At 38.0% G+C, this 23,106-nt stretch overlaps 1 protein-coding gene across 50 annotated transcripts in view; it reads right to left on the bottom strand.

The window, feature by feature from the left end:
• ABI3BP (ABI family member 3 binding protein) overlaps positions 1-23,106 on the bottom strand; it is a 235,006-nt gene that overhangs the window by 90,732 nt on the left and 121,168 nt on the right. For 24 of the 50 annotated variants that reach the window (XM_026492204.4, XM_044381625.3, XM_026492194.4 and 21 more), the window contains 15 exons: positions 18,256-18,321; positions 17,058-17,132; positions 16,413-16,487; positions 15,475-15,549; positions 14,503-14,574; positions 13,640-13,714; positions 8,554-8,592; positions 7,663-7,743; positions 7,190-7,237; positions 6,068-6,130; positions 5,877-5,951; positions 5,124-5,171; positions 3,416-3,475; positions 2,545-2,634; positions 288-368 (listed from right to left, as the gene is read on the bottom strand). In XM_026492204.4, the coding sequence (XP_026347989.1) occupies positions 288-368; positions 2,545-2,634; positions 3,416-3,475; positions 5,124-5,171; positions 5,877-5,951; positions 6,068-6,130; positions 7,190-7,237; positions 7,663-7,743; positions 8,554-8,592; positions 13,640-13,714; positions 14,503-14,574; positions 15,475-15,549; positions 16,413-16,487; positions 17,058-17,132; positions 18,256-18,321 (1,023 nt within the window). The remainder of the gene's footprint in view (positions 1-287; positions 369-2,544; positions 2,635-3,415; positions 3,476-5,123; positions 5,172-5,876; positions 5,952-6,067; positions 6,131-7,189; positions 7,238-7,662; positions 7,744-8,553; positions 8,593-13,639; positions 13,715-14,502; positions 14,575-15,474; positions 15,550-16,412; positions 16,488-17,057; positions 17,133-18,255; positions 18,322-23,106) is intronic. The other 26 variants (XM_026492213.4, XM_048215242.2, XM_048215245.2 and 23 more) reach the window with 4 other exon arrangements.

Here is a 23,106-nt window from a genome sequence, read left to right as displayed (position 1 = left end):
TATGTTTAATACCAAGAGGCAGGAACTGTGGGAGTGGGAGGAAGAAGGGGTGCGGAGTAGGGGTCCCCCTAGGGTCTGTTTACCACACATACTATAGATAGCCAAAACGAAGCGGATACTACACTTGCTGAGAGACTAAGTCCTTAGTGAAAAGAATGCCGTTTGATATAGAAAGGTAAGGAAGAACCTCTGTTTGTGATACTATATCAGACTAGGTATCCTCAGAATTTGGGGTCCCAACTGGAGTAGATTGCTTGAATTCCTTAAACTGGAAACCACATATTTACCCAGTTTGGTCTGAGGTACTTCTGGATGGGGTGTGGTTTTAGGTTTGGGGCGTGGACGACGAGGTCTCTTTGTTGTTGTAGCTGAGGGAAGAAAATTTAGGATTAATATAGTGTTGATGGCTTCATAAACTCTGAATAAGAAGATATAGCTAAGCTTTCTAAAATTGGTCAGTTTGAGTGGAGAAAACTGTTACTTTGGTTTGATATTTTCTCCTTTAGTCTATTAATAGGTTTCCTTTCAAAATTGAGAGTTTGCCAAAGATTAAAAATTACAATTACGTGTAAGAAATGAAGATGAGGAACTATCATTTCTTTGAAAGTTGTCCCTCATCCAGAACTGGTTACAAATTGCTCCTAAAACATGATGATGTGGAAGAAGTTCAAACTACCCTAGACTATTCACTTCTAAGTATGATTTAAAATGACTAGGCTTGGGCAAATTTTTACACTTGGTAACTTACTAGATTAAGCATACAAAAATTTGTTGAAACATCTGTGAAATGAAAAAAAAGTTAGGGAGAACTTCAAATACAGAAAGCAAGATGCCTAAAGAAAATTCATGGTATCATAATCGATACTGTGTTGGTGGTCTAAGGAGGGGATATATGGAGAATCATATTCAGACCTTCGCTCTAACCACCAGTATTGTTTAAACAGAGACTCAGATTGACATGATGCCGTCTGAAACTGGGATGCGGGGCAGATAGTGGTCTTTAAGTTCATACACATTTCTGTTAGGAAGCCTTTTATACTGTAAGCTGAAAACTGCAATAAGATGATAACAAATTATGACATCATCATCTATATAGCACCACACTCTGACAATGAATAAGAAAAAGTACTTGCCAAAGGACATAAAGGATCATTACCTAAATATGTCCCAGGAGTAACAGGTGCAGAGCCTGAAGCAAGCAACAATCAAAAGTAATTGAAAAAAAGAAATGTTCAACACATGAGAAAATTCCTCAAACTCTCTTGAAAATGGCCTTCACTGGTTCTACAGCCAAAAATCAAAAATTTTAAAGTTCTGAGGTGAGGGTACAAAGATATTTGTTCTTATGAAACAGATATATCCTTAGTATTGCCACACTGCTCCACGTTTTGCTTTTTATATTATCTGATAACACAAAAACAATTTTAAAAAACCTGCTTAGAAAAATTGTTAGGCATCTAAGTAACATTATAATTAAAAATTATGAGAAAAGAATGTGAAAGTATAATTTATTGGAAAACAAGGCCCTAGGTCATTTTGGGTGAAATAGTTGATATTTTAAAGGATATACTGTAATAAATAACCAAAACAGATGATTTTATTTATTTTTATTTTTTTTTGTGGAGAGTCCAGTTTGGAAGAAGACCAAGACTTCTGTCCAAACAAAGTCATATAAAAGAAAAAGATACAAAAGTTCATTCAGTCTGCAAAACTTGTCAGGGCATTTCTCTGTTATCAGGACAGAAAAGGCCTGACTCCAGGAGGATCGGAGAGTATGCTGTAGCCAATTGGCTTAAATCCTATCATTGAAATCAGGCGTTCAAAGTCCTCCTCATGGACCCACCTAAAAGTGGCATCACCGACCAAAATTTCTGAGCATCAGCTAAGTGAACATTGTCTTTCCCCTTTCTCCCAATCAGCTTGCCCTTCTAATTCCTATCCTTCTGCTGTCACCCACACATATGGTCCTCCGTGCCTCTGTTTCTGCTATTCCTGCCTATCCCCGCAACCCATCTAAAAGTTCTAGAAATTTCGAGGTCCATATTACATTTACTGGCTTGTGACTCCTTTACTTCTCTAAGAATTAACTGTGGGTCTGAGAGTTGGTCAAACTCAATAAATATGTTGCTTCTGTCCATATTCCTTTATATCTATTTATGAACAGTTTCTATATAAGAAATTTCTTTCCTCAACCAAGTGAAGTCATTTGTTATTTCTAAACTATTTTTTCACAGATGCTAATGTAGCACTTAATACAATTTGTGACCAAGTGAACTAAATATGCAAGTCAGGTCCTTAACTAGGTAAGTTTTTGATAAATGAGAATCAAAGAGAAAAAAATAACTTTTCAGAGAAAGCAAATAAAATACAAAGGTACCAAGAAGATACCAAGCAGCACAAGGAAATCATAGTTATTTGACCAGAGCTCTTATTACTTAGGACTTCACACTGAAGGGTCCCAAGAACTATTAGGTGGCAAGTTAAACTGCCACACGAGAATCACATCCCACAGGGTTCCACACATACCAGGAACCACATATTTACCTAGTTTGCTCTCAGATGCAGCTGGGCTCGGTGTGGTTTTATGTTTGGGACGTGGACGGCGTGTTCTTGGTCGTTGTGATGTTTTTGGAGCTGAAGAAAGGAAACTGGTTAATGTTGTCTTATAACTCCAGAAATTCAAGAAAGGATGATACACGGGTCTAGGGTTTCTAAAATTCAGCTAGATTTTCTAAGTCTTAATAAATTTGTCTCTTTGGTTTTGGAATTTCGTCATCTACACACAAGAAAATTTTTTTTAGGGGGGGTCCACTGACAGTTCTTTTGAGAAAGAATATATAATGTTATTCTAATAATTCAAAAAGCTTATTATTATTGGTGTCAGATTTTCAAAAACGATCCTGACCTCAGAAATAAAGTATGTCCACATCAGAGAGGAACCTAGACTCACCTGCTTTTGGGAGATCGTACTTAGAAATTATTTGGCTGAGACATACCTCCCATTAAACATTAGAATAAGCACATTTCCTAAAATCACTGATAGAAAATAAAAATGCCCTATCTTAACACAACCTTCTGTCAATGTCCACAGATAAAATTGTCATTTATGGAGCAGCCACTCCCAACTGTATCTGAAATTTAGCTTTAGCACAGAACATGGAGCAGAATCACAGGCTCTGTAAAGCACCAACAAAGCTGGGTAACATGGAAGATAGATGCTCTGTACTAGCTGCATACAGGCTTAATCAAGTTATTTTAAACACCCTCAATATTCAAAATGAATACTAGAGTTGAGTGACAAGAGAGGGCAATGAGAAAATCTTGGAAAAAGAATACCCCTTGACCAAGATACTAACAGAATAGACTAGACAATGGGCAGAAAATGCACTTGCTTAAAGACGTAAAAAGTCATTACCCAACGTTGTCGTGGGAGTCTCAGTTCTCAGAGTGACAGGTTCAAGGTCTGAGGCAGGAACTGACCAAAAGCAATAAACAATGGAAATTTAAGAAATATATAAAAAGAAGGAAAATTATCTTAAAAATGAATCTTCTTTACCCTGTAATGTTTAAAAAGCATTTCTGAACACGGTAAGAATAGTACTTGGTCTCTAATAACTGGCTATGTTCTGAAATCCATTTATCTCACAAAATAGGCATAGCTTTTGTATTTTGCATCCCTATGAGGCCAATGAAAAGCTTTTTTTCTGTACTTAATTATCTGATTCCAACTACATTGGAAACCTGGTTTCAAAAACATCTCAGTGGTCTTGGGGCGCCTGGGTGGCACAGCGGTTAAGCATCTGCCTTCGGCTCAGGGCGTGATCCCGGCATTCTGGGATCGAGCCCCACATCAGGCTCCTCTGTTGTGAGCCTGCTTCTCCCTCTCCCACTCCCCCTGCTTGTGTTCCCTCTCTCTCTGGCTGTCTGTCAAATAAATAAATAAAACCTTAAAAAAAAAATCTCAGTGGTCTAATATGTGTTTTAAATTACTCTGAAAAACTGCAAAAGCTTCTGTTAGTATTTGGAAGGCTTTTACCACCACTGTTACTTGTTCTGAGGAACTGCAGTGGTGGTGAGAATCTTTAAAAATGTTCTCAATTAGCCTGTTTATTGGAGATGTGTGACAGTTATGCAAAAGATAAACTTGTGCAATGGGGTACTCTATTTCTCTGTTTTTATTCACTTGAAATGAATAATTCGGAGATAACTCAAGCGGGCAATAGAGATGATTAAGAAAAAAGTCTGAAGAGTAATAATTCAACTTTTTGTCTATATGAACAGGATTCCTACAATTCCATAATATTCTGAAATGATTGAATTATGCATAGATATGAAATTGATTGTGATTTGTAACTCCTTGGATTTAAACTGGCGTCTCTATTTTTCATTAAGTCCAGAGGACTAAATGTAACATTAAACATCTTATCGTGAAAACACTGTGATCATTTATATGGAGATTGCCTTTCGCTAAGACATCAGAGCAGAGTTGGTTTAAGCCACATCTGACAACATCTTCTGACCTAATGGAAAACATGGCCTCCAGAAGAAATGGAGAAAGTGAGCACAACAGATAACAACAATATCCAAAACTGATTGCCTTCAACAAAAAAGGGAATCCCCGTTTTGCGTGGAAATTGGTGTCACAAGATGAATTCATCGACAGAAATGTCCAGATTTGAATAGTACGGAATCAAAGAGGAAAGGACTTCTGTGAGAAAGGGACAATTTGGTATTGCCACAAGCCCCAACCAGCTTTTCAACTGTTCCTCTCCCATAACCATAAATTATAGACACATAAAAGCAGAAATCTCAGAGATTTCCTGGATTGCAGGATGGATGCACTCTCAGCCCCAGTGACTCTTGACAGTGTCAAGTGCTGAGCAATCTGACTGCCTCTGAAGGTGATCAAAGGAAGAATGACATTCAGGGGTTATACCCTGAGCAGCAGAAGTAAGAATGCCTTTGGATGTTGAAAAGTTCCCTGTTGAAAATAATAAACAATTTTTGGAAATGAATGAAAAAGATGATGAATGACCATTGTATACATAAGAGAATACAATTAATGACAGAGATGAGAGGGGCGAGCTCAGAGAAACATCAACTGAGAAAGAAGACATCATTACCTATGGTTGGGGAGGGAGCCTCCGTCTCAAATGTAACAGGCTCAAAGACTGCATCATAAAAAATAAACAGATACAAGTAAGAAAAGTAAAGAAGTCTAAACTTTCAGGTGTTCACTGATGCTTAATTCATAGGATACAGACCCTGGTTTATTCTAGGTTGATATAAATTGCCTTCTTCATAAGCTTATTTATTATGAGAGATACTCTCTTACTAAATCAGAATTTTGTACTAATTGGAACCTTAGGAGAAAATTTCAATTGCAAAACAGTTGAATTTTTAGAACTATTATATAAATATCTTCTTATTTCATAGGAAACCACTTAGGTAATAGCTGCTGTTTGAAATACCATTAAGGTATTTTAGAGGAAGTCAATCTCTGATTACGTACTTATAAAGCATGAACACAGTGTCAGCCTTCCCAACCTTACCTACTGGTGAATGCTAAAATCACTTTCAAATGTGTTGCAGATACAGAAAAATCAGGCTTCTATTCATTACATACTCAAATTTAGAAAAAAAGTCTAAAAATGTTAAGAAAATGGAACCTGTCAGACTATCAGATGTGAAATTCACTAACTTCATACACGTTGGTTTGTTCATTTAACAGCTGGTGTGGTTACTTTGAAAAGATAATGAACAAAATCATATTTGGGTTTCTATGCTTTATACGGTTATGGCAAATTGTAAACATTTTCAACAACATTCCCCAAGAAAAAGCTTCTTAATCTAAAGCATTGGAAATTATGTTTTACCAGGTTTAGTTGGTGGCGTATCTGGTTGTGCTGGGGCTTGGGGTTTAGGAAGTAATTGCTTTGGTGGTTTGGAATCTGAAGGGGAAAAGTTCCTGTAATTAGCATCAGAGTAGAGCTGTGGAGGTCAAGATTAGTGTTACTTACACACCATTTTTCTAGTTATAGATCAAGGCAATGAAAGTAGTGATTACCAGGCTGGATTTGAGGTGCATCTGGTCTATGTGTGGTTTTAGGTCTTTTGGATGGTTTTGACACTAAAGAGAAAGGTATTAAAAATTAGCATAATGATCATGGCTGTAACTGTCATAATTAAAGACACATACGCTTGAGCAAGATCCTATATAAATTCACTGGATAAACAACAAAATTAATTCATGGGGTATGGGAAGGAAGGGAAATGTGTCCATCTCTCCTGATTTTTCATTTCTTTTGGAAATGCTCAAAATGTGCCTTTGAGCAAAGTAATGAGAACTATAATAAGACTTTTTTCTGTGTAAGTAATTTCAGAGATGACAAGCACAAGACTTTTATTTCTTAATTGTAAGGTTTTTCAGCATAAAAATAGTAAAGTAGAAATTTGAAACTTGCTTAGTAGGAGACATGAAAAATAATTCATAAACTCTTTATACAGAATTCACATGGCTACAGATTTCTGGAATTTTCCAAAGTAAAGCAGATTTATTGTGAAAACGAGAAATTATAAGGAAATAGTAATAATCAAATAGCATTAGTACCCAAAACAATAAAACAAGCTTGGGACTTCTAATGTTCTCAAGTTACAAACACCACACTGTTTTCATATTGGACCCTAGAACAAGAATGGTCTTTATTCCTCTAGTTATCAAAATATACTCAAAAACATTCTTCAAAGAAACAGAAAGCTGAAGAAGCCATTATTTCATGCAGCTTTTTAAGAGGGAAAAGATCTTACAAGTTGAATGAGTAAAGCAATGAAATGATAATCATGGCACTGGAAGAAAATTTCACCATTTGCCAAGTCCAGGATGAGCACAGATGACCCTGTCTGAGAAAGAGTAGAAGGCTTCCTCAACAGAAGGACACGGAAGGACAAAGGGTTTTTTGGGGAACCAGGAAGTTACGTCCAAGACCACAGACCTTCCTTAAAGAAGCACACAGGTAGGATTCTTCTAGAAATCTCCTATCTTCAGGCTCTTCAGACCCAGATAGGAAACGTGAGGAAAAGCATGGAATGAAATTGTGATGGTGTGGTGGAACTGCAGTCATGCCTGGGTGGAGAGTAGGAAAAGCAAAAGTGACATTCCGTGAAAGCAAGTGGAGGAGAGTAGAATTACCAGTTGTGGGCACCAAGAGCTCCGGAGGTACCGTAGCAGGTTCCAGAGCTATGGAAGCAAAAAGCAAGAACACTAATTATATCAAGCAGCAGCATCTTGAGGAAGGAAACAGTATTCCTCATTCTTAAGCCCTACTTTTTCTGAATGTTATTTTCCCTTCTACTTTTCCCATTTACCCCTCTTCCACTTGCTTTTCCACACCCCACCTGCCATAATACGCATCTTATGTGAAACTTTTAGGGTGCCCTACTTTAATAATCCACTTGCCGGGCCAGCCTATTGCTATGTGTACCTAACAGTTACAAATAAAAAATAACAATATATCATAAACATAGGAAGGATAGATACTTAAGTATAAAAATCAACTATACTGGTTCTTAAAACCCAGCTATTTAGGCAGTAGGAAGCTACCATATCAGAAGCTACCATATTCCATTTTCTATGCTAATTGGAACCCTGAACATCACATTTACCAGGTTTGGACTTGGGCACATCTGGACTAGGTGTGGTTTTAGGGCGGGGGCGACGACCTGGTCGTTTGGTCTTTGGTGGAGCTGAAGAAAGAAAATTAGCTAGTTAATATGAGAGCAGTAGCTCTAAAAACTGACAACAATCATACATATACCTTAGAAGCACATTGAAGTCCTTTGGCTTATTGTGGGTATATATCCTTCTGTTTTGCAACTTTCTATCATCATTTACCCAGTTAAATGATTCTTCCTTTTTGAGATGGAAAACTCAAAACTTTGTAGAGCTTAGAGAAGACAGTCTCCTGACAGCTTTGAAGGTGTATGTTTAACAGGAACATGAGAAAGGCACCTTTAAGGAGCCACTAGGTGTACAAATTAAAATTTATTTGTCCTAAGATTCAAAAGGAGTTTTTCATTTAGCATTTAAAAGTTTACAGTTTAACAGCATGTATAAAAAGTCTTTGAATTCAGGGGCGCCTGAGTGGCACAGTGGTTAAGTGTCTGCCTTCGGCTCAGGGCGTGATCCCGGCGTTGTGGGATCGAGCCCCACATCAGGCTCCTCCGCTGGGAGCCTGCTTCTTCCTCTCCCACTCCCCCTGCTTGTGTTCCCTCTCTCGCTGGCTGTCTCTATCTCTGTCGAATAAATAAACAAAGTCTTTAAAAAAAAATGTCTTTAAATTCAGAAATTATTTCAGGCAAGACAACTTTTTAAAAATTAGATACAGTTTATAAAACTAAAGAATTTAAATTTCTCTGCAAGTAAGAAGCGCGCACACACACACACACACACACACGAATATCAATGGATGAATCCACTAATGTGAGCCTGTTATGAAAGATACCAACAGTCAGGAAAAGAAGAAAGCAAGCTCACTCACTCAATACCTGCATTACCTAATGTTGTCGAAGGTTTGGTTTCCAGAGTTCCAGGTCCTAAGAGTGCATGAAAACCATCAGGAAGGAGTCAAAATCAAAGGAGAAGTGATAAAACCTATTTAGATATGAAAACTCCTTGATTTCTAATTACAAAGTTGAGCAATTATATATAAATGGTGAAGCTTTTATCCATGTGAGATAGCCCTTTTTAATTTAAATAGATTCCTGTGTTTTTAGACGAAATGAACAAAAATGTAGTCCTGTCCATTAAGTTTGGAAGGAGAAATGGAAAAAACAAACAAACAAAGGCATGATTCTCATTTGGAAGACATGAATGCAATACAGTGGCCAACAGTTTGTGTTACGAAGGAAAATACGGGTAACTGGCTGAGATGCAGCAGCAGAGCACATTCTTTGCTCTGTTGAAGAAAAAGAAGCTATAAATATTGGGGTTAGTTTTCTATTTCTCTTAATGAATTGCCTAGTGACACATCAGGATATCTAGATCTGAAAAGATCCTACTACTTTTCAAGAAAATCTACAAATGTTAGAGTTTTGAAAGTAAGATAAACACCTCTGAATGTGAAAATACAAAAAGTCTACAAAAAGAGGGAAGCCAAAGTCCTGCACTGGAAACAACTAGGTTAAATCAAGCTCAGGACTCAGTGCTCAAAGGCAAGGAGGGCGACACAGAATGTGTCCGATCGAAATCAGTAGGGCTTTCAGAGCCTCCGCTTAGTTCAGCACAAGGCAAGAGTGTATCTTCTGACCACAATGGCTGAAATAAAGTTCTGAAGGACAATTAAGAAAGTTTTAAAGAGAGCTCAAGCTAAGGACAAAATTGAACATAAAGGGTGCTAAGGGAAGAAGTTTCCTTCTCACTTATTAAAGGAAACTTCATTACCTAGAGCTGACTGTGATGATGGTAGAGTCTGAGGTTCTGGGGCTGCAATAAAACAATTATCAAAGGCCATGCTGAAGATCACCAGTTGAGACAGAAAGTAAACGTCCTTTACTCTAAAAGCTGTTCTCTCACTGGTGAACAATCAGGTTCTATGGCTTATTACACTAAAGATCAATCACCCCACATCCTTTCCACAAACCACAACAAAAGTAAGAATTGAGAATTCCATTTTTTGTTGATTTTTAGCTATTTTCTCCACTACCCAATATTCTGAAGATTCCTCCTAGTGCCTGAGGAAATACTGATTTAAGGGGAGGTCAGGGTAGCCTCTCCAAGGTTGGCCAGAGCCTCCCATCACCTGCCATCTTGTTTTCATGTAGGATAGTCAGGTTCATCCAAGGAAGTGGGAAGAGGCAACAGACCCATCGGATCTATAACCAGGTCTGAGATGTGTTAGCTTTGGATGATTTTCAGCCAGTACTCTTTCACTCACACACACACACACACACACACACACACACACACACACACAGAGGAATCGAATATATGGTCTAAAAAGGTAAAAAGGGCCTCAAGGGTTCATCTGGTATTCCTCATACTTACTAGCATTTATTGCTGGTGAACAAATTGGTTAACATATGAAATTTAGTTCATTCTGGTTAGCAAATCAAAGAAGTTAAACAGTAATCTCAGATCTCATCGAACACTGAACAAATTAAATAACAATATTATTTAAATATTATTACTAAATATTCTGAAAGATAACAATCCTTCCAATGTTTTTCAAATTGGCAGTAAGTAAATGATACTTCGTGCTGAAAACAGTTAGGTTATAATATCTGTTTGGGCTTTTAAAAAGACCATCTAATAGATTTCTTATTCTACAGAACAAAAAGAAGTCTTTTCTTTCAAGAAGAAAATAAAAAAGGAACCCAATTTTTGAAACAGAAGAAAAAGTGAAGATTTTTTGCTGTTTTTTTCTTACAGAAAGAAGTTAATTAAAACGGCACCCACCAATCAGCTTAAAACAACTTAATCATTTTGTCACATAGTTTTTATACTACATTTACCAGGATGATGTTTCTGGACTAGGGGCTATGGAAAGATTTGGGGAAGTAAGTTGAGACTCTTTAGTATCTAAAAAATAGAAAATATACCAACAAATATTGCAGGTAGAGAATTTTCATTTATTCTGGAAGCAATGTGTAACAGGTACAAGGTGTCACTGAAAGGTGGCATTGTTCATTAGCATGTCTGTGGCCAGAAGATTTTTTTTAATTTCTCAAGAATTTATCCAGAAATAGATTAAAACAGATAAATGGCAAAGCCAAAGTGATATATCAGATTGAAGTACACATACCAAGGCAAAAATCGTGTGTGTGTGTGTGTGTGTGTGTAAGAGAGAAAGAGAAAGAGAGAGAGAGGGTAGGAGGAGCCTGGGTGTCTCAGATTCCACAGGACATAGGGTCAATACATTAAATATAATAACTATCAAAAAAGTCCGTATCTGAAAACAGCAAAGAAAAATTCTTTTTGAAATTTTGAGGCTGTAATTTATGTCTTAATTTCTACCAAGTTTCCTTCTAAAACTGTGAAAAAGTAAAATGTGCTACCTGTAACATCTTTTAGAATTTACAAAGATTAAAGAATGTGGTCTTAGGAATTTTATAAAGAAAAATCTGCATTTTTGAGTTCCTGACTGAAACGGAGACCAAATAGGCATGGAGCCTCATCCAGCAGTTAAGCTTCCAATTCACCTGTACAGAGAAATACTAAAGTCAGGGTTTATTAAAAGCAAATACATTTTATGACAAGATTTCCTCTATTTTATAATTTTAAGGTATTATGGATAAAGGAATAAAAATACTAAGCGGCATGCAAATAACTACCCCACTCACCTCAGCACGAAAGAAAAATACACCTGGCTCACAGATCTGTGACTAGCAACGAGAACAATTTACAATTCTATCCACTGAGTCAGAGAACTGTGTAAAAAAAACACCTATAATTGGAGGTCTCTTTTTTTTTTTCCTAGTCTGTTAAAAGCCTGAAGAGCTGAATGTCACTACCACCTTAAAGATGAACTATGAATGAAGCAATTCTCATTGGATGAGGCAGACAAATTGGGACGTGGTAGATGGTGGGATTTTCAAGAAAGCAGTGGATTATGCTTATAAAACAAGCCAAACCCAATGTGGGTTTTTACTCGTTAGTTTAACCACAAAGGAAAACCAAAGGAAAAGCAATCTGCATGGAAAGTGAGATGGAAAAATAGCAGCAGCGTGTGAGGAGGGGGCTGGGGAAAGCAGTGAAGCACTCAAATAAGAAAAAGCTTTTGGTCATTTATTTGCTCTCCTGAACCTTGGCTAGCAACAGAAATCTTCTGCAGAGCTATAATAGTGGCCTGCCTTAAAGTAAAAATAAATACATTTTAAAAATCTAGACTCCAAGCACTGGTCTGCAGAGATCTGTTACTCTGTGTTGCCTCAGACCACAGGAGGGCAACATGAGTTGGTGTAATTCGGGCACAGATTCTGAAGTCAAGTCCTAATACCTGATGCGAGGGGGAAAAGCGTGGCTATTCTTAGGTGATCAGAAGGTAGAAATCAGAGGAATATAAATTTACCAGCTTCCAAATAAGTTGCCACATGTTAAAAGAAAAGATCAAATTAGAAGTCTCTTTGCTCGAACAGCTTAGAATAAGAATACATCCTCTCCCCTTATTCGTATGAATGAATTTCTTCTAAACCTCTCTTTAGAAACCAAAGAAATTCCTAATGTAACTAATCATGTTTAAACTGTTCAGAATATCTGAAGACTTTTTTTTTCTACTTTCAAATTTTATCTTGTAATAACAGAAATACTTAGATTGGAGGGACATTTATTGAAATTTGATGGTCTAAACATACGGTAATATTTCGCAACCTGCTTGGTAATAGCCCTCTCTTCAAAGTACAGCATAAGCATAATAGTTATTACCTTATTCCAAAGCCCTCTAAGCATGAGTTTTAAATAAGTGTACCTTAAACCCTTCTCTCATATAGCTGTCAAGTTCTTTGATTTAAACTGTTAGGGCTCTTGAGTTTCATTAGTTATGCTTCTTTCTCCAAATAACCCCTCTGAGTAAGAGCACTTCATTCCATTTCTCTGACTTGGAGACCTCACCCGTGGCCACAGCATCCACTACACTCCCTTTGCCTAATCCCTCATTTCCTCCAGTCTGACACTTACACCTGGAAATCTCACGACCTCTTTAAAGGGAGTCCTGAGAATTCTTTTTCTGAACAGTTACATTTTTCTTCCTTACCCGTTTCACTGCAAAAAAAAAAAAAATCATGCCCATTTAAGTAGAAAATCTTTTGTTTTAATGATCCTACTTTGTAAACACCCATTAATGAAAAATCCAGAGGACATGATAGTGAGAAAAACCCTGGAGATAAGGGTTTAAAATTTGGATGAAAATGATTTGTACTGACAGAGTTCCTGTATATAAGGGGATACTTAGAAGTCAACATTTAAACTGCTGTATAGATTCTGGATAGATAGAAAAAAATGAAATTTTGGTCATTCAATATGCCCTGCCACCTTATGCAGGGGATTGTCTCTGTTTTTAATTACATAAATGAAATAATCTCTCCCTGCAAAAGAGCCTTCTTTTCTTCAGCAAAACATCGTTATTATCTCCTGAGAAGTAAACAAAAGTCAGTGTTCAGAAATCAGCTTCATTTCAGAAAGAAGTCATGGAGCATTAGGAAAATCCGACCCTTTCTAATCTTGCCGCTGGAGAACTGAGAAGCCCTAAAACAAGGGCAGAGTTTTTAGGGGATGGAAACACTTCCCCTTTTCAGGCTGAAAAGCTGTTGTTCAGTGTGATCAGAATTCCAGTCCATTTTGGTATTGGAAACTATTTCGTAGTCCTAGACAAGGGAGTCCTCAATCATTCCCATCCCTCCGTGTCTGTATTTTCTCTGTGATGGTCACGAACAGAATGATCCACCCAACGGCTCAGAGCAACGCTGTGATAGCATCAGAGGGGCTGTTTATAATGAGAACATTTCATTGCATTTTTGCACTTTACATGGAAAAATTGTATCAAATAACAAAATACAAATCAGAAGTCCTTGCTCCAAAGAGTGGCATGAAATAATTTTTCAACCCTACTTTTGGAATTAAAAAAAAAAAAAAGTTCAGGGTAATTACCAGGTTTGGTGGGTGTCCCTTCTGGGGTGAGAGGAATTTTAGGTTTCAAAGAAATAAATTGTGTTTTGCTGGGAGCTGGAAAAGTAAAGAAAATAATCAACAAATCAACATTTAAGCATTTCAGTGTCTAAAACCACAAAAGGAAAACCTATACTCTAAGTGGAATGAACGCATCATCTTGGAAGGTTTTTGGAAATATTCCATTGAAAGACTATTTCACAGACCAGCATTTAATGGAAATATGGTGATAAATTTTCATCTGGTTTGGAAAAACATTTCAAGAGTGTATTTGAACTAACAGAAATAGCATTGCTACAAATAGCCACAATAGCTACACAAAGAAAATTATTCTAATCCATTATTTTTTTAAAAATCAGAATAATCATTTTGCCCTCACTTCACATTTCTCAGCCACACCCACATCTTTAAGCACTAGAAAAAGGCAGCTCTTAAAATGAAGAGTCACTGAGAGGTATAATGCCATCATCTACAGTATGAAGAAATTCTAATATAATAGAATACTGTTCTCCCAAAGGAAGCCTGAAGTTGAATTTGTGGGCCTCCCTCAGAAAAAAATGGAGGACTGTGTTTGAGACTCCACTGCACACACACTGACTGAAGCAAGACGTGGAGGCAGCAGTGGGTTGCCAGCGTGCAAGGTACAGGATGATACCTGAATGCTGAGTTCAGATGCACTGACTGTGCGGCCAACTATCAAAAACCACGGAAGCTACCGAGCTGCCAAACTCAGAGATTCTCAGTATTGCTAAAACGATCCAATGAGAACAGAGACTGAGACATTACAAAGCTAAGGATTTTCACGGTCAAATGAAGTAACACATCTCCCAAGGACATATCATTACCCAGTGTTGTCCGTGTAGGTTCAGGGCTTTTAGGAATTTTAGGTGTAATTGTCCCAGGACTTGTGGTTCTTTCTGGTGATGGAAAGGAAAAAAAAAAAAAAGGTAAGATATCCTAGAGACAATAAAAAGATATCGTCCCAAGAAGAACGGAATGACCCTTTTGGAATCCTGCCATATGCAGCTGTCAGTGTTTACAAATGCAGTGAGTACAAGTTTTAGAAAATAATTTGTAAGTTCAGTCATAGTAGTTAAGGCTATGAAAAATTGTATTTATTCTACCATGGGATAAGCAAAACTTGATTTGTGGAGCACGATTCTGAGCGTATTATTTGACAATGAAAAATATTACCTCCAAAGAAGCTAGCTGTACCATGCGAATTCTGTGCCATCATGTATGTTTCTGTCGTTCCCTCCTCCTTCCAATTTGTCTGAACCCTACACATATTTTGAAACTGACATCCTCAACTCCTTCTTTTTCCTGAGCTTCCCCACAAGTGTTATAGTCTCTTAAGCAGATTGTATAGTTTTATGTTGATCTATTCTTTATGCCGTATGACCTTTCTAAGATTATAAGCAATTGGACAGAGGGAGTCATGGTCTCTCCCGTGAGCCACTGCCCCTGTTCAGAGCTGAAAACACAGCAGGCACCCAAAACAAGAACAGTCAGCCTAATAAACACCTCAACAGACATTCACACCAAGGAAATGAATTTCACTACATATCTTATTAACACTGTGTGACATGAGGACCCATTTCTGGGCTTATACCAAAATTCACATGCAAGAACATCACTGACATAATTTTCAATAAAGTCTTATTTCTGTTATTTTGAATTATTCATCTTCAGTTAATTCCATATTTTATAAAGAAACTTTGATCTATAGAATAATATTACCTCTTTTTATGATAGGGAGATGGACATTCTCTATTTGGAATTAAATATCCTGAGAGGTTAAAGAGGCAGTTATTTACCAGGTTTGGTCCTTGGTGTTTTGGGCCTGATGCGTCGTTTAGGTGTAGAAGGGATAGATGTAGTTTGCTGGGCAGCTGAAAGAAGATTTCAGATAGCTTTGATAACTAATATGCTGCAGGGGCCAATCAGGTTATAACTGTTAATTTGTAAACTTCCTGAACACAAGAACTACTTTTCATTTCTTTGTATCCCCGGAATGCCCAGCACTGTGCTTTATACATAGCAAGTGCTCAATAAATGTGTTCGGGCCAAAATGAATTAAGTATCTATCTAAAAACCGAAGGTACATTGTTGAGATAAATATACGGAGAAGTGGGCACTCTTGAGGGATTTAAGAACACAAGGTAGAGTTAAGAACTCAAAAGAAAATTTACCAAACAACAGGGGAAAGTACAAATATTTGGGATTTAGAGAATGGAAGTTCAGAACCACTGTAACTCTGTAGCTCATGACCAGCCTCTGCAGGAGTTAATGAACTTCATTATTCAAGTAATTTTGTATTACAGAATCTAGGCTGTGTCTCTTCTCTTACCCATCTTTCCTCATTGCAGAACCAACTTGGTGCTCTTCACATTTAGACTACTTTGAGAAAAATACTCTGACCAGGTGGTATCTAATTGTGCTACATAGAAAGGAATATATTCCAAAATAATTATCATCTGTAATTCCACTGCAATTCTCTGGTAAGAAAAGTTGAAAGATTACAGAAAGAAAATAATTCTTTAAATATATGGACACCAAGATTATGGAAATTCTTTGAGAATTATCACAAGGCAAAGTATGACAGATAACCCAGTTCTTGGAAGAATTTCATGGTAGAGAATGAAGGGAAATATTTGCTATTGAAAATGTTCTGGCTCTCCAACAAAATTGAGTCTTTTCTTGTCACTTTATCTGTTCTTTCAAAGTACACAATTATAAAAATGTCATTAGTTACCAGGTATTGTAGGTGGCATTTCAGGACTGGTAAAGATTTCCAGTTTTGGAGGAACAAATGGTGTTTCACTTGGAGCTGAAAACACAAACACCCCACCCACCAAGTAATTCCAGTTAAAATGAGGTATTTTAGGAGTTTTAACATGCTTTTAGATGGTATTACAGAGCACATGCTACACGTATGTGATTAAGAATGAAAAATGCATGTAGTCTTGAAAGCTGGTGGATGAAATCATGATGTAAAGAAGAGAAAAGGTCAGAATGATAATTGTTCAGTGGCTGCCTCCGGGCAGGCTCAATGCATGGAGGAGAGGCATACAAGCCACAAACATGTGAATGAGATGGGGTGATATGGGTGGTGAAGAGGTCCATGCAGTTTTCAAAGCTTTCATTCCTTTAAGGATTGAAAAAATGATCATCTATTACAGTTCAAAAAGAGAGAGAGAGAGGGGGAGAGAGAGAGAGAGAACGCCCAAAATGGACCATAAGATGCCTGCATTACAGGAAAAAAATATTTACATTCAGAAGTAAGAACGAAATAAATGATTAGAGGTGATGGAATGAAATGGTCATTTGGAAGAATGGCATTCACATGGATTTTCTTTTGATGGAAAACAAAGTAGGATTTTTCTGTTAAAAACATTACCCAGTGTTGCCCTTGGCTGTTCAAGAGTTCTAGAAGTTTTAGGTGGGACAGAATCCAGAAACGGATCACTTGTTGCTGTTGGAATAAATGTCAACATTTATAAAAGCAGAAGGCCCCAAGAATAAAATACAAATTCATGAGTAATAAATTATGCCTCATATGGGGAAAAGTATCAAGGAAACTTGAAAGAGAACTGACCAACATTTTTAAACTAGTGGTTCATTAAGAGCTGAAGATGTATGCACTTTTAAAAACATACGTAAACATTAAAAACCATGACAAAAACAATATTGCACATATTCAACTTGTTTTCAAGTGGTTTTTCTGGTTCCTCGCCTTTCTTAACTAGTAGCTGAACGCACTCAGCGTTCTATTTCATTTTTTCCCCTTATTTTCTATTTAAAATTATTTGCCTTTATCATGGCACAAATAATGCTGAGATAAAGCTAAATATACAAAAAATATCAGATATATATCCATGTCTAGCAGAGACCAGTCATATTTACTCCGAATCTCTCAGTACCTAGTTTAGCAGATGCTTTAAAAACACTTGCGAAAAGGAACTATTAGATGAGTCAACGTCTTTTGTAGAAGGATCTGTAAGTGACTGTTACAGTTTAGACCCAACGGAATTTCTAGACGAGTGACACGATGGCTCTAGAGCAGGATTTCTCACCTCAGCACCATTGCCATTTCGAGCCAGATAATTCCTTGTTGGGGGGAGGGGGACTGTCCTGTATATTTGCAGGGGTTTGGTAGTATCCCTGGTCTCTACCCACTAGGTGTCAGTACCACCTTCCCCAGCTGTGACAATCAAAAATGTCTCTAGCCACTGCCCAATGCCTAGAGGAAAGTCATCCCCACTGGAGAACTACTGCTCTACAGAAATCTGAGACTCTAAAACCTTCTTAGAATGGTATTGATAAGAGAGCACTAGGCCGTCCCACTTTGGCTCAGTGGCAACCACAACTATCTGCATCTCCCACGTGTGGCAGAGCTTATTATTGAGCGATATAGACAAATAATCGCTCAACAGGGAACTGGGGAGCATTCGCGTCCCTGACACACACCACCGTTTCTCTCCTGCAGAGCTCTAACGAGTGCACTTTCTCACTCTGCAAAAATTAACGCGAGAACTAGCTGCAGTGCTGTCAGAATTATCGGGCATCCAAAGAAAGCCTTGAGAAGCTGGATATACCTGTGTGGGGTTCTGACATTTCAGGCTCATCTGATGTCGCAGGACTTGAGAAAACATCGTAAGTTGCTTTTAAAAAGAAAAGGTAAAACAAAAGAGAAGATGTTAATTTTGACTAATGTTAAAAGATTTCATGACATCATCTAATGCTGGTTACAAGAGAGTCTTATGTAGGTGCTAGAGAGCGTTGGCTCCGGGCTACTGGTCTTGTCAGTAACGTGCAAGCCATCACTCAGACTTGCCTCTGGTCTTTCTTGCCCTGAACTACAGGCTTTCCTATAGCGAGCTGCGACACTGGCTTGGAGGCGGATGTGCACGCAGCGCTATATATTTACGATGAAGTGGTACCAGCTCTAAATCAAAGAGCTTCGAAGAGTATAAACATATATGAGTCAGAAGCAATGTGAGGAGAGATTTCCAAAGAAGGAAGAGCAGTCACATTGAAGCTCTGTGCACCGGGTCTACTGCTTAGTCTTCGTACCTAGTAAAAGTTACCATCATGCAATCTGCACTTTTCAGTTTGCACAACACTTTCTCATCTATTGGCTTATTTAGCCCTCTCAACATCCCCGAGAAACAAGTGAGGTAGACATCAGCCCCATTTCCCAGATAATGGGATGATATCTCCGTTTTCTAGACAATGAAGTTGAGATTCACAGCGGGGAAGACGTTTGCCAGTGGTCCCACACTGGGATCGTCAAGTGTAGCATATTTTCCATCCCATTAACAGGAAGAGCTGACTTAAGACCAGTGCCCTCCTCTTGTACCACACCTCCTGCCTCTTTACCTGGAAGCAGCTTTCTCTCTATATTCCTTGTGGCCCTTCTACAGTCTAGGTGGGTTTTAGGATCAATTTCATATACTACATAAAATAAACAAAGCAAGGTGACCTTAAAAATAACGATTGCTTTTAACACAGGGATAAATTACATGTCCACATAAGAGTTGAATCTGCAAGCAAGAACAGCATCAAAATAAAAATGTTCTCTTTTTGGCACAAAGAGCTGTCCCTATGGTAATGAGAGGTGTAGAGAAAGCATTAATTGTTATGAGGTAGATGTTACTTTCCTCACCCATTCAAAATGGCTGTACAAAAATAAACTAAAAAGGCAGGAATTCACAGGAAAATTTCCTCAGCAGTTACTTGTATTCAGTGACACTGTAGCGACTTTGAACCAGTGCTAGTTGAAGATCTAAGAAAGGTAATATCGCACCGTGGGACACATTCTGGGACACAGAGAGGCAGTCTATACCGCACCACACAGGAAAGCAGCAGGATATAGATTTCAATTTGTGAAGGGCAATCTACTGCTTTGCAAAATCTTCAAAAACAGAACGTTATGAGCCATGCAAATGTTCTAAGAAAAGATCCATTACATTGTAATGCAAAGTTGTCTTGAGCCTAGCTACAATTTTAAAGGGTCAGATAAGAATGACTAACCTTTTTAAAAACGATTTTCTTTATTTATTTGAGGGAGAGAGAGAGAGAGAGAGCACGTGCATGAACGGGGGGGGGGGGGGGCAGTACAGAAGGAGAGGGAGAAGCAGGCTCTCCAGGACCCCAGGATCATGACCTGAGCCCAAGGCAGACACTTAGCTGACTGAGTTGCCCAGGCGCCCCAAGAATGATTGACCTTTTAAAGTACAAAAATGTTGGCAGTTGCTGATCCGAGGCTTGCTTTAAGCCTATTTCAAGTCATGGATCTAGCAGAGTCAGCTCTGATTCTAAACAACTTAGGAAAACTTTACCAACTTAAACTTCTCATACCAGAAATTATGAATAAATAGTTTGGCTTTTATTTATATTGCTGCTTGTTTTTGAAAAATGCCACAACTATCTGTTACCGTCCCACATTTCCCTTCTATCTGGTAACACTGAACCAGCTTTCCTAGATTCTGTACTTGTTGTCCCAAGAGATATTTATTTACCTTCTTCCTACTTTTATCCTGGAGGTTCCAAGACCAGCTGCCATCTTCCCTCATGTTATTCCTAGAAGGCATATCCTGGAGAAAGAAGCCCTGCATCCACCATCCAATGGCTACGGTGGCTCATGTTGGGAAGTTCCCGAATGTCAGGGACCTCTAACTTCCAAACATTTTCTCAAATATACTTAAGATTAAAATAACACATCTGCTAGGAGGCTTGGTCTCTACTATTTCTACTTCTGGAGTTTCTGAGAGAGTTGAGGAAGTTAAGAACAAGAGGGTGAACAACTCACAAACACCACTTGCTAGCAGTTTTATGTTGTTTGGGCAGCTTTGAGAGACACACCACCACCTCTCTTGACTCATGGGTTAAACATGCTTTCTTGACTTTGAAGTAATAGATGTCAGAGGAGAGAACAGTGTCAAAAATGAAGTTCCCTAAAAATCAACAGCTCTTGATTTCTTTACAAAATTCTGGAGTATTTCTATACAAGAGCAAAGTGTGTGAAATGGTTAGACATCGCTGGCTTTTTCAACGGCTACTCCAGTATGAAAGTGATAGCTAAGAGTTCAAAGCAAAGCCTTCTATTTGTTAGACACTCTACACGCTACGATGCATGATTGTTTAGAGGCAAACATCTGCTATCACCAATGTTTACTTCAGTGGATGAGATGCTCCCATGGGACATTAAGCACACTACTCTTGCATGCGCAGAACATAAATGGGACCAAAAGTTGCAGAAACAAACTAATGCAAGTAAAATAGGTAGATCAATTCAAAGGTTAGGAAAAGCAATTACTAACTTTCTTTCAAAAAACAGTAATGACTTGTCATAACCAAGTTTTATTTTTGTATTTTTCAGAAAAAATATTAGTATGAAATAAGGCACACTACCATTTGCTCATTTGCTCACAACTTCCTAAAACCCCATTGTTAAATTATGTTTTGTTGGCTATACATTTTTTAGTTCTTAAAAACTGATTAGATGCAAATTCTATCATAAAAATGCTCTGGTATTGCTCTGGAAACATATGATGGCACCCAGATAAGGCATTTCCAATTACCAAGAATTCATCAATTTATTTTGTTCAAATTCCATGAATATTGGTAACTATGGGAAAGACTTTCCTTTTTAAACAAATTCTTAGATGAAAGATCTCATTAGGACAGAAATTGCATCAGTCATGCTCATTAGGCACTCCAAGTTTACTTTACCCCAGAGTCTGGTACATGGTAGACTCAATAAAATTAATAGAAATCATTCTATTAATTAATAGAATTAACAGAGTTAATCTGCGAGATGACCATTACAGTGAACGAGTAACAGTGGGTTTGACAGCTGGGTAGTTTATGCTCTTGGTGAGGACAAATGAAAAGAAATGAATAGGCCCCTTTAATTATTTTATGATACACATACTTGTACACACAGATCTCTTCCTCTTCTGCACAATTAATTACCTGCCATATGCTTATGTGGCCATCCCCTGCCATGGAAATAGAATCTTAAAAACATATATGAAGGAAAAATGGGAAAATACAACAGGACTGTCAATAAATAGCTGGACAAGGGAAGCATTTATGAACACCACAGTGTTCTCAGTACCATTGAAATAAATAAATAATGCTCTCCTCAGTTCATAGAAAAATAAAATACATTTCTGGTTGGCCTTGAAATTTGTGAAAATAGTGCCTACAAGAAAACGCTCCTGAAGCAAAAGCCAAAGGCTGAGGCTGTAAATCTCGAAGTGAATGTGTAAACCATCTGCTGTGTTTGAATCCTATTTTCCGACTCTCAAAGCATCAACACCACCACTCATCCCCACTTCTTCTCCTCTCTAGGGCTTCATCCAGTTGGGTGGGCCAGAGCTGCACTCATCAACACCTCACAGGGAGGCAGTAAGGTCAAATGTAGATAGAGTTCAATCTCTTTTCAACCACTCGGAGCAAACCACCTGCGGCCACAACCTTCCAAGCAGTGTCCCACTCCTCGGCCGTGCTGGTCATTCGGCTCTCAGGTCTCTCAATGCTTTCGAGAGCTGAAGGGCACATTGTAATTTACTGAAGGTCTACGAAGTACTGAAAATGATTAGTGGATTCCCTAAGTGTATTCTAATGAAGAGATTGAAGCTGACTGCTCTCAGTTCTGACTCTCTGGTCAAGGAAAAGCCTCTAAAGAGAACTGTTTATTGTTCAAGGGGAAGGAATTATGTCAGAAGAAGGAGTCATCTTAGTAACAAGTCACAGTACATGTGGAGGGAAAAATCGGTTAGTCTGGACACGCTGGGGAAAGAACAGGCAGCAGAGTTTTCTAAGGATGAAAGTAAACATGCCGAAATCATCTTGGGTTATAAAAAGAAACCGTTTCTTTGTTTTAATTAGGTTTTAAATCTTTCCTGGTACTAAGTGATGGTCTTTTTAAGGGGATGATCAAAGAAGTGAAAGAGGCTTAACACTGATGACATTATGAAGCCAGAAACAAAAAGCTGATTTCCATCTTCCCCCTCCAAGGATATAAAGGGCAGTAGTATCAAGTGTGGGCCCCAGCTGAGGGATGATACATACGCAGCTGCTTGTCCCATCTCTGATGCCCATGGAAAAACACAGCTAGTTGGTCACGCATCATTTTACTCCCTGAGCCTAGAAAGGGTCTCAGAGTTTACAGAATGATTCAGGCTGCCACTCTAATTCAACAGCCATGCTTGCCATGGGTGAATAGGACCTCAGACCACTCCATGGGGGGCAGGGTCTCTTTAAATAACAATGCACATACCCTTTCCTCTTCGTAAAAGTGGTTAAACAAGTGAAATGAAGACCCAAGAATCATTTGGTATGCTCATATATATGCGAGTTTAGAGTCTTTTTATTTTCTCTCCTCCTCCTTCTTCCTTTCTTTTAGTAATTTGTTGCTATTGTATTATTATTACTAT

The sequence above is a fragment of the Ursus arctos genome, unplaced genomic scaffold, assembly GCF_023065955.2.
Source record: "Ursus arctos isolate Adak ecotype North America unplaced genomic scaffold, UrsArc2.0 scaffold_4, whole genome shotgun sequence".
Taxonomy (NCBI): Eukaryota; Metazoa; Chordata; class Mammalia; order Carnivora; family Ursidae; genus Ursus; species Ursus arctos.
Note: the sequence above shows the minus strand (reverse complement) of the source record. Positions and strands in the feature narration are given on the sequence as shown.